This window comes from Leucoraja erinacea, chromosome 24, assembly GCF_028641065.1.
Source record: "Leucoraja erinacea ecotype New England chromosome 24, Leri_hhj_1, whole genome shotgun sequence".
Lineage (NCBI taxonomy): Eukaryota > Metazoa > Chordata > Chondrichthyes > Rajiformes > Rajidae > Leucoraja > Leucoraja erinaceus.
Window position 1 is genome coordinate 1,369,289 of NC_073400.1, and position 12,130 is coordinate 1,381,418.

General features: G+C 47.7%; 1 protein-coding gene across 1 annotated transcript; it reads right to left on the reverse strand.

The window, feature by feature from the left end:
- Nucleotides 1-3,233: 3,233 nt before the first annotated feature.
- lamtor5 (late endosomal/lysosomal adaptor, MAPK and MTOR activator 5) lies at nucleotides 3,234-10,528 on the reverse strand. The gene is made up of 4 exons (XM_055654368.1): nucleotides 10,409-10,528; nucleotides 8,723-8,784; nucleotides 4,235-4,352; nucleotides 3,234-3,434 (listed from the first exon to the last, which is right to left on the reverse strand). The coding sequence occupies exons 1-4, from the start codon at nucleotides 10,441-10,443 to the stop codon at nucleotides 3,374-3,376; spliced, it is 276 nt and encodes a 91-aa protein (XP_055510343.1). The 5' UTR covers nucleotides 10,444-10,528; the 3' UTR covers nucleotides 3,234-3,373.
- Nucleotides 10,529-12,130: the final 1,602 nt, after the last annotated feature.

A 12,130-nucleotide genomic window follows, 5' to 3' on the forward strand; every position in this document is an offset into this window, starting at 1 on the left:
TTCAAAGGTCCTTCATAAGGTGATAGGTTATAGCAGAATTAAACCATTCAGCCCATCAAGTCAAGTCTGCCATTCAATCATTTCTTCCTCCCAACCCCATTCTTCTGCCTTCTCCCCGTAACTGCTGACACCCATACTAATCAAGAATCTATCTCTCTCTGCCCATCTCCCCATGTTTGACCTGAGAAGTCATGGTTTATGGGGCCAACAGTGAAAACTGAGGAGTCCCCGGATTAGTCACCACTCCATCTAACCCATCTGAGCTCCCTCCAATCTGATAGTGTGCCCAGAAAATACCACAGGATGGCAATAGTGGTTTAAGGGGCAAATACTTAATGTAGGTTGCTTGACTAATATGAAAAATCTATCTTCACATCAGTGTGAAGAAGGATCCCGACGCAAAACATCACCTATCCACGTTCTCCAGAGATGCTACCTGACCTGCTGAGTTACTCCAGCACTTCATCCTTTTTTTTTGTTAACCAGCGTCTGCAGTTCCTTCTAAATCTTGGAGCAAAAGCAACTGCTAAAGAAACTCAGTGGGTAACCGACAGTGCCCATCCTTCTCCTCCAGCAGGTTTTTAGCTCCAGATATGACAGCATCTGCAGTCCCATATTCGTTCCAACATTCTGAAGCATTCTCACTGTGGTTTCGTGAGAGAGTGACTGAAGAAATATGCAAAGTGTTTAAGAAGGAACGGCAGATGCTGGAAAATCGAAGGTAGACAAAAGTGCTGGAGAAACTCAGCGGGTGCAGCAGCATCTATGGAGCGAAGGAAATAGGCGACGTTTCGTCCCGAAACGTCGCCTATTTCCTTCGCTCCATAGATGCTGCTGCACCCGCTGAGTTTCTCCAGCGCTTTTGTCTACTGAAGAAACATGCAAGCTTGGCCAGGCGAGGAAACGAGGGCTCCTTCCCAAACAACAAGCATGAACTTGTTCATTTACTTTCACCGTTAAGCATGGCATGGGCACAGATATAGTGAGTGAGGTACGTACGAGTACAATGAACACCTTGCCTGCAGCGGTATCCCAGTCTCCGATAACTCACAAAAACAACTCAAATTCTGCAGCACATAAAATTAAAGTGTGCAAAAGTAAATTAGAACAAAAATATCCACGGTAGTGCAAGAGGTGGTCCATCGAGTTCTGTTGCTGAGGTGCGATTAGGGCTGTGTAGGCTAGTTTAAAAACGAATGGGTGTCAGAAAGTAGCTGTTCCTGAAACTGGCGGTGTGGGTCTTGAGGCTTCTGTACCCACTGCCCGACGGTAACAGCAAGAAGAGGGCACGGTCTGAATGGTGAAGACACTGCCTTCCTGAGGCAATAACACATGTAGATGCTTTCGATGATAGTGAAGGCTGTGCCTGTGATGGATCAGGGCGAGCCCACCCTCTCTGCAGCCTCTTTCATTTTTATTTGTTGGATTTACTGTAGCGGGCTATGACTAAACCAGCATCATGGTCTGAAGAAGGGAAAAGACATTAACCAAGGCTCCGGTTACAATCTCCACCCTTCTCTCCATCTGTCACCTAAATTCACCTATTCCTTGCCCAAACCCTTCCCCTCCACCCTCTTTCTTCCCTCTACTCCGTATCAGTCTGAAGGGTCATGACCCAAAAGACCAGAGAGCATAGCATCAGAATAAAAAGACATACCTTTAGAAAGATGGAATTTAGGAGATGGAATTTCTTTAGTAAGACGGTGGTGAATCTGTGGAATTCATTGCCACAGATGGCTTATGGCCAAGTCATTGGGTATTTTTAAGGCAGAGATTGACAGATTCTTGATTAGTAATGATATCAAGGGTTATGAGAAGGCAGAATGGGGTTCAGAGGGAAAGATAGATCAGCCATGATTGAATGAGGGAGTAGACTCAGAGGGAGGAATGGCCTAGTTCCGCTCCTTATGAAAACATCATTTTCTCCACAAATGCTGCCTGACCCGAGTTCCTCCAGCATTGTTGCCCAATCAATGGTCTTCCAGCTCTCTATCCTGACCCCCCCCCCTTACAATCAGTCTGAATGTCCCCGCCCCAAAACGTCACCTACCCGTGTTCCTCAGAGATGCTGCCTGACCCTCTGAGATCTTCAAACATTGTTTTTGCTGAACAACTTCATTGCTACCTTTAAGGGCCTGTCCCACTTACGCAATTTTGTCGCCGACTTGCCGGCACCCGTCATATTCGCAGCAGGTTGCCGACAATGTTAAAAATGTTGAACATCCAGCGGCGACCAGATACAGGTAAGATTCTTTGGGCGACTACTCACCACCAAATAGCCGTCACCCCACGACCTCAAACCCTAAAGCTGCTTCAGTATCTGATGGAATAATAACGACCTAAATCAGTGATGATTCCACCTGAGAACACCCTGTTTAAAGGTGCACGTCCAAATGTCTAATTCTGGACAGCCATTTCAGATTTGGAGAGCACGTTATATTGGAGACAATTACTTAGTCTTGCTTTGCCCTCTAGTGGTGGAAACACTATTTTATTTTAGTTTAGAGATACAGCATGGAGTCAGGCCTTCTGCCCAAGCCTACCCTGTTCACACTAGTTCCATGCTATCTCACTCCCTATACACCAGAGGCAATTAACAATGGCCAATTTACCTACAAACCCACCACACCTTTGAACCCGTTGAGTTGTTCTAGCATTTGCGTATTGAATAGAACACTACCATGGTTTCAGATTCAGAGCCTCAAGAGTTGTATATTTTTAAACAGTATCGTAAGAACATTTCAAAAGTAAATCTAATCATTTTGGATTACATAGAACACTACTGCACAGGAACAGGCCCTTCAGCCTCCATGTCTGTGCCGAACACGAATGCCAATTTAAACTAATGTGCTCTGCCTGTATATGGATCACATGGAGGAGGGGGTTACTTTAACTTGACATCATGTTCAGCACAGACATTGTGGGCCGAAAGGCCTGTTCCTGGCTTTACCTGCTCTATGTTTACTACCCAGGAAGCACCTGCACTTGAATAAGAAATTAATTGAGGAATGGGCATAGTGCAGAAAGGCATCTCAGACAGCAGGGAAAAGTGGGGCTGAAGGGTCCTTCCTTTGCTGTGTAGAACTAAACCCTGCAAATCTAACACTAAACAAAGCAACCCCATTACTAGGAATAATGAAAACTGCACACTTACACCGAGTTTCAATTTAATTCCTAACTCAAAGATCAGAAACAGTTTTCCTTTCACACATCCCCCCCCCCCCCCTCCCCCCCCCCCCCCCCCCCTACTCCAGAGAACCAATGGGCTGGTACACAATCGAGGTCAGGAGCAGTGATAAAGACCTGCCTGTACACCCCACAGCAGAGACCATGCGACAAAGTTCCATGCTTCAAACAATCAACAGCCACCTCTTCACACTGACATCTTATGCACAGCAATGGTGATGCTTCCATGTTTCCGTATCATGATGTTCCTGGGGAAGGAATCAATAAACTAATAAGCTTTCTGCAAACTCAGGCAAGTTATTTATTAGACATTGTAGATGGAAAATCTATCTAGTCTCTCGCACCAATTTATTCCGAGCTCTGGCACAGACTTGGATCATCAGCCAAGTTCACTGACAGCAAGAATGGCCACGTCAGTGACTCGAGGGTTCAAGATCCACTCCAGAGATGCAAAAACACTTTCGCTGCAGTCAATTCCAGCACAGTATGGTGCTTCAGCAGCACTGCCTGCTAGATGGCACTCAAATCTCTTTTGTCCAGATGACAATTTGTGCCACCAGTCAAAGTAGCAGGGCCTCTCCCCGTAAGCCTAGCCAGTGTTTATCCCTCCCACAAGACCAGGCGGTTGGCCTGCTCAATACCAATGCCATGGGCCTTGCAAACTGAAGCACCTTTCATGGCCTTTGACATGCTCTGTGGCTTCACAAACTCATTCATGAAAGGCAAATAAATGTAACAGTAGAATTGTCCTTCAGCACTGGCAGGCAAATATTCCTCACTTATACCCAATGTATTCCTCTTCTGTGTCAATGCCCCCAACTCTGACGCAAATGGTCTTGGAGGATGAACCTCAACAGCAGTAATCATTCCGAGATCTCAAAATGTTTGCAGCATACCACAACATTACAACCTGATTTATTTTCACACATTTCAGTGAATGCTGACTAGAGTGAGGAGAAGCTGGCAGTGTGAACGGAACCTTTCAGAACCCAGCAATATTAAAGACAAAGCCAACAGGAATCCAGTAATGTAACTGTCAAAATCTCACCCATTATCCGACTCCAGGCAAATGACAGGCACATCAGTCGGGTCGGCGGTGAGCTTTGCTGCTTGCTGCGCAAGAACAGAGACTACACCGGCATGTTCATCAACCAGCGAGCCACGACCTGGAGAGAGAACAAAACAAGTCACATCTGACCAGGGCTAACACTGCCCATGGCACCAAGCAATGGGACCATCAGGACTGGCATGTCAACCGTTCTCAGGGGAGCATTTGTCAAGGTTCTACATGATAGGCTACTCGCATGGGAGCCAAGGAGAGACAGCTGAATGGATAGAAAATTTGCTTCATGGATGGAAGCAGAGGGTGATGGTGGAAGGTTGTTTTTCGGACTGGAGGCCTGTGACTAATGGTGTGCCGCAAATTCGGTGTTAGGCCCATTGATGTCTGTCATCAATTGTAGCAGTATCATGATCGGTTGAGCAGGTGGGCTGAGAAAAGGTTAATGGAATTTAATAAGATGATCTAAAAGGCTATCGGCACATTGACCTTCATCAGTCAACGTATTGAGTATAGAAGTTGGGAGGTTATGTTACGGTTATACAAGACATTGGTGAAGCCACATTTAAAGCATTGTGTTCATAATTGATCTCCATCTTATGGGAAAGAAGTTGTCAAGCTGGAAAGGGTGCAGAGAAGATTTACGAGGATGTAAGATTTACAGGTCTTCTGCCCCGAGTAGGGTTACTGAGAACAAGAGGATATAGCCGTTCCCGACATCTGCACCATCGAGGCTTCTCCCCTCCATCTCAGCACTGACGATCTAATTTTCTATTCAATACCACTTGCTCTTCCATCCTGGATTCTGTTGCTTCTCTTAAAATGAACAAGCCTGAGCCTAAAGGCTGGCCCTGGCTCAATGACACCACCAGAGCCCTAAGAAGAGAGTGCAGAAAATCAGAACCGAAGTACAAATCTGATAAGTTTCAAATTTCCGTCGAATTTCTGAATAACAATCTGCTCAAATACCAGGAAGCAATAAAGTCTGCGAGAACACAATACTTTTCTGACCTTATTTCCAAAACACTCATAACTCCAAGGTCCTATTTAGTACTACTACCTCTGTCCTATGTCCCGCCCCCAGTACCAGCTTTGCTGGGTCCCCTGCTAAGTGCGAGGAATTCTCTACATTTTTCACCAGCAAAGTTGAGAACATTAGAACGAATATTTCCCCTCCCACCCATGACCTGGCTGTCTCATTGGTCCGTCTCAACTAGACTGTTTCCAACCCGTTACTCTACCCTCCCTTGTAAAGCTGGTCTCTATTAGGAAACCTGCAACCTGCCCCCTTGACGTTGTCCCCACTGCCCTTCTGAAGGATGCCATTGCAATAGCCGGTCCCAGCATCCTCTCTATCATCAACAGTTCTCTGGCCACTGGCGCTGTTCCAACTGGTTTCAAGCACACGGTGGTCCACTTCTCCTGAAAAAACCTAACCTAGACCCCACCTTGCCTAGCAACTACAGACCTATTTCCAAACTGCCTTTCCTCTCGCAAATCCTTGGAAAGGTAATTCTAAATCAACTAATGCCTTCCCTACACCAAAATACCATCATGGAAACTTTCCAATCAGGTTTCAGAGCCCACCACAGCACAGAGTCTGCTTTGTTGAAGGTACACAACAACCTGCTTCTCACCATCAACTCCGGCGACTGTGCAATCCTGCTCCTTCTCGACCTCAGCGCAGCATTTGATACAGTGGACCACACCATCCTAATTGACCGTCTCAAGTACGGGGTTGGTATTGATGGCACTGTCCTGAGCTGGTTCATCTCCTACCTCAAAAATAGGAGTTTCTCTACCAACATTGGCACTTCTTTCCATTCCCCAGCTAGCCTTTTCTGCGGGGTGCCACAAGGATCCATCCTAGGCCCAATTCTCTTCTCTCTGCACATGCTCCCCCTCGGCCAAGTGATTCAAAGGCATGCCGTTTCTTTCCACTGTTATGCATATGACACACAGCTCTATCTCCCCCTGAAACCCAACATCTGGTCTAATTTAATCAGCCTCATGCAATGCCTCAAGGACATAAAATGTTGGATGGCACAGAACTTCTTCCAACTAAACGAGAGCAAGTCTGCGGTCATCCTACTCGGCTCCCTGGCTACATCAAAACAATAACAGGCAGCTTTGGAAGCCTAACCTCGTTAGTCAAACTGCACGTCAAAAACCATGGCGTGATATTTGACTCCGCATTAAAGTTTGACAAACAAGTTAACTCTGTGGTTAAAAACTAGTTTCTTCCAGCTTCGTACCATAGCTAAAATCAAACCATTCCTCCAATTCGACGACCATGAAAAAAATCATCCACACATTCATCTCCTCCTGCCTTGACTACTGCAACTCCTGATACACTGGCAACTTCAACTTCAAGCCGCCTCTTATTGGTTCAAATACAAAAGCCCTTACCGGGCTTCCCACTGGCCCCCCCCCCCCCGTATACAAAGCCCGGGATTGCTCCCCCCCCCAATACCAATAATCTTATAACCCACCATTCTATATCCAGTTCCCTCAGGTTGGCCGACTTGGGGCTACTGATTATCCCGCGGTCTAGGTTTAAGCTCAGGGGTGCCGCGCTTTTGCGGTTGCAGCACCTAGACTGTGGAACAGCATCCCTCGCATCAGAACTGCCCCCTTCATCGACTCCTTTAAATCGAGGCTCAAAACCTATTTCTACTCGTTTTTGAGGCCCTCTGCAGAAAAGGAATAGGTAACGTTTATGTATGTATCGTTAGGTCTGTGTACCATTGTATGTAGCACATTAGTACCTACACTGATGTACAGCACTTTGGTCAATGTGATTTGTTTTTAAATGTGCTATACAAATAAATTGACTGTGCGAGACTGATAGGTTTCAGATGGGGGGAGGGGGATGGATTTAATAGGAAACCAAGGGGTAACTTTTTTTACAGAAAAGGTGGTGAGTGTATGGAATGGGCTGCCGGAGAAGGTAGTTGAGGCAGGTACTATTGCAACATTTAAGAAACATTTAGACAGGTACATGAATGGGAAAAGGTTAGTATATGGGCCAAACGCAGGCAGGTGGGACTAGTGTCGATGGGATATGTTGGAAGGCAGGGGCTGAAGTTTCCAAGATGTATGACTCAATGAGGGGCTGAATCACGATACTGCGATAAGTATTTTGTGTAGATGGAGGGATGCATAGAGCCATACAGCAGAGAAACAGGCCCTTCAGCCCACCTTGTCCATTGTCAGCATCTTGGCTCGTCACATTTGCCTGTATTTGGCCAATAGCCCCCTAAAAAGGTTTGAAGGGTCCCAACCTGAAACGTCGCCTATCCATGTTCTCCAGAGATGCTGTGTTACTCCAGCACTTTGTGTCATTTTGTAAACCAGCATCAGCAGTTCCTTGGGGTGGAAGATTGCAACCTTCACGTGGCCCGCCCTGTTTCGACTAATGCAATCAACTCGACGTGCACAAACGGAAGATCAAATAGAACAAGTTGTCCAGCAACTTTGGGCTGTGCACACCACTTGAAAGAAGAAGAAGCAGTTCTTTGTTGCACCCTCTAAATCCTTCCTATCTATTTATCTTTCCAAAGGTCTTAATTGTGTCCAATTCAAAGATCAGATGAAAGAAAATCCTAAAGTATACATACTTTAAAAATGAGGGAAACCATGAAGGTAGGATCACTGACAGTTAAAGGAGGGAATTTATGCTTGGAGTCAGGGTGTAGGAGAGGTACTGAACAAGTACTTTGCATCTGTACTCACCAAGGAGAGGACATTAAGCTCTGAATGTAGTATACCGATAAGCTCAGCCAGACTGACTGTGGTGATGGTGTTGGGTCTCTTGTAAAGCATTAAGGTGAACAAATTCCCAGTGCTCAATGGGATCTATCCCACATTATCGAGGCAAGAGAGGAGATTGTGGGAGCCATGACAACGATCTTTGCATCTTCTCGAGTCACAGGCGAGGTCTCAGAGGACAGAGAATAGCTAATGTTGTTCCTTTGTTTAAGAGGGGAAGTAGAGTGAATCCAGTGACTCTCGGAGAGGATTCTTCGGATAGGATTTACTAACATTTGGAAAAGGATGGGTTCATTATGGAGAGTCAGCACGGCTTTGCCCACAGCAGGTCACATCTTATTAAAGATGGACAGAAAAAGCTGGAGTAACTCAGTGGGTGAGGCATCTGGAGAAAAGGAATAGGTAACGTTTGGGTCGAGACCCTTCTTCTTACTAACTTGAGTCGTTTTGAAGTGACGAAGGTGACTGTTTAGGGTAGGGATATGGATGTTATCTACGTGGTTCTTAATAAGGCATTTCACAAAGTCCCCACATGGTGGACCGATCTAGAAAGATTAAGCTGTGTGAGAACCAAAGTGACTTGGTAGATGGGATATAGAACGGACTCACAGAAGGTTGAGGTGGAAGGGCCCTATTTTAACCAGAGGTCAGTGACCCAGGGGATCTGTGACCTCTATTTGTGATCAAATGCAGCCCAGTACTTACAACCCAGGTTAAGGCCCTGTTCATCAGCACAGAGGACTCCGATAATGGCAGGGTTCTTCATCCTATGAATCAGAAACAAATGTCAGAGCCTTCTCTAATATGGAGATCCCTAGGGAGCAATAGGCAGGGTTTTCACTGGTCATTTCTCTCCATCTCAACACCATACTTCATGCTATATCAGCCCACTGTTACATTAACTCCTGTCCATTCCCCAGATCCTTGTCATAGACTGGAATCATGAAATAATCTTCCACACAGTTACCATTTTAACCACTGGGCCTCTGTGCCAGCTATTTGGTTGCTTCACTTCATTCTCAACAGCTCAAAGTTACTTTCACATACATTACAACAGCAAATCTGGTTCTACAGCCTGTTCTGGCCGTACATTTCAAACATCAAGTCTCTGACTATGAAAGACACAAAAAGCTGGAGTAACTCAGCGGGTCAGACAGCATCTCTGAAGAAAAGCAATTGGTGACGTTTGGGCCTGAAATGTCACCTATTCCTTTTCTTTAGAGATGCTGTTTGACCCGCTGAGTTACTCCAACTTTTTCTTATTAATCTTTGGTTTAAACCAGCACCTGCAGTTCCTTCCTACATATTTAAAGGTACAGCCTGTAAACAGGCCTTTCGGTCCAGTGACTATATTGGCCATTGATCACCCGTACACTAGTTCTAACGTACACACTAGGATATATTTACAGAAGCTAATTAATCTACAAACCCACACATTTTGGAATATGGGAGGAAATGGGAGCTCCCAGAGAAAACCCATGGTGTTATAGGGAGAACGTACAAACTCCTTACAGGCAGGACCTTTGGTCATGATCAAACCAGGCTCTCTCGCTCTGTATGACAGCAGCTCTACCGCTGTGCCACCCGTACAGGTATTAAGTGAGGCATAACCCATGGGCTGCACAGTGGGATGAACCTTGTAAATCACTTATGACCTGAGAGACAACAATGCAATCACCTCTGTCTGTAATCATTCCTACAATACTATACAATCAATTTCCTATCAGAATGAATCGCTTTTAAAGGCATTGGCTCATGATGTCCTGCATTTTATCATTTATGATCTTGCAAGATTCATCACATCTTCACCCAAGTCCAGGGCAACTTGACCACAACAGTTGGAGCTTTCAGCCTGAAGGGTCAGTGGCGGGGAACTGCTTGTACTAACTTGCCCCCTCCCTCCCCCCACACCCCCTGAACCCGTCCCCACTCTCCCCACTGCCACAGTGGGCTCCACCCCACCCTGGGGTGCCCACACCACAGTACCCATCCCACCCTGGGGTGCCCCTCAACACAGCACCCTCCCCACCCCACCCTGGGGTGCCGCACAGCAGCACCCACCCCACCCTGGGGTGCCCACACCACACCACACCCTGGGGTGCCCACACCACAGCCCCCCCCCACCCTGGGGTGCCCGCAACCACAGCACCCACCCCACCCCATCCTGGGGTGCCCCCACACAGCACCCCACCCCACCCTGGGTGCCCGCAACACAGCACCCACCCCATCCCCCCTGGGGTGCCCACTTGACCCTGCGGTGCCCGCACCCCAACGCACCCGAGGGTGCTGTTTCCGGGAGATTGGGGAGCCGCCCCGCCCCGCCCCGGGCCCTCTCCGTCTCTGTCCCCCCCCCACGGCCCATGCCCCCCCCTGTGTCTCCCCCACACTCACGTCTCCCGCAGCTGCTGCTCCAGCACCGCCTCCATCCCGCGCCCGGACCACACGTGATCCACACGGTCACATGACCCGCTCACCACGTGACCGCGGGCGGGGCGGGGCCAGCGCTCACCCTTCCGCGTCCGCAGCCCAGCGCTGCCCCGCCCGCGTCCGCACCGCCAAAGATCTTATATCTATAAGATGTTTTTGCACCACCACTCTCTCCCCATTCCCCTCCCCCCCCATCATCCTCCCCCCCCCCTCCCCTCCCTCTCCCCCCCCCCCCTCCCCCCCTCTCCCCCCCTCTCCCCCACCCTCTCTACTCATCCTCTCCGTCTCCTCACCTCTTCCCCACCTTCTCCATCGCCTCATCCCTTTCCCTCCTCCTCACCTTCTCCTCACCTTCTCCCTCCTCACCACTCTCCCTACCCCTCACCCCTCTTCAGTGATGGAAGGAGGGGGGGGGGCTACGCAGGGGGACGGCGCTCCCTTTTCAGTTTCCAGTCTGCATAATATTATTAACAGGGCTGCCAACTCTCACGCTTTGAGCGCGAGTCTAATATATTTCGACAAATTCTTACGCTCTCACGCTGATCACAAATTTCTCACGCTCTGTCGGAAATTCTGGCGAGTCGCTCGCTGCAGTTCCAGCCATGGAGCAGCCTCAGTGCAAGAGTCCCGGGCAGTCGGAGGCGTCGGAAGCGTTGTGCCGCTGCTGTTAGTGTCTCTGTGCTGAATTCGCCCTGGTGACCGGCATAGATCAGGCAACGTCTCTGGAGAGAAGGAATGGGTGACGTTTCTGCTTGTGAAGGGGTCTCGACCCAAAATCTTAGAAGGGTCTCCACCCGAAACGTCACCCATACCTTCTCTCCAGAGATGCTGTCTGTCCCGCTGAGTTACTCCAGCATTTCGTGTCTATCTTCGGTTTAAACCAGCATCTGCAGTTCCTTCTCACACAATGAGACCCAACAAGATGACTTTGCAGCTGGTACCACTCGGGTGGGGGAGGGACGGAGGGAGAGGGGATTTTAAAGAAATCGATATTCATACTCAATCAGGGAAATTAGTTGATATCTGTCTTTAAATTGATATTTTGTTCATCTTTAAATGTAAGCCTTGGATTCATGTATCGCGGGACCAAATAAGCAAAGGCAAAATGGTAAATATAACTAACTTCAGAAAATGAAACTTGAAGAGATGAACTTTGCCCTTAACTTTACAAATAATAACCTCAGGGATTATGCAGTAAATGTCATTCAAAAACTCTGCAACCTTGAGATAATATTGTTCATGTTCAAATCCTATAGGTAAGTCTTGATTTGTTCAATTTTATAATTAGTTCAAAGATACAGCGTGGAAACAGGCTCTTCAGCCCCTCGACCCTCTCATCGATCACCCATTCACACTGGTTCTATGTTATCCCACTTTCTCATCCACTCTCTACACACTAGGGGGCAATTTACAGAGGACCAATTAACCTACAAACCCGCACGTCTTTGGGATGTGGGAGGAAACCGGAGCACCCGGAGGAAACCCACGCGGTCACAGGGAGAACGTGCAAGACCAGGATCAAACCTGGGTCTCCGGCGCTGTGAGGCATTAATAGTAATGCTAATACTTGGGCCTCCGCTGATATGCCGGGATGATTACCCAATATTACTGATTATTAATATTTGATCCGCAATAACCAACCTGACCTCCCGGTGGCTCAGCACTTCAACTCCCCCTCGCACTCCG

Excerpts from the sequence above, each read along its gene's own strand:
- lamtor5 (XM_055654368.1), bottom strand. The coding sequence starts at position 10,443 with ATGGAGGCGGTGCTGGAGCAGCAGCTGCGGGAGAC. Across the intron at positions 8,785-10,408 it reads GAGCAGCAGCTGCGGGAGAC|GATGAAGAACCCTGCCATTA; the intron begins GTGAGTGTGGGG and ends TCTGATTCATAG. Across the intron at positions 4,353-8,722 it reads ACAGGGCCTTAACCTGGGTT|GTCGTGGCTCGCTGGTTGAT; the intron begins GTAAGTACTGGG and ends TTCTCTCTCCAG.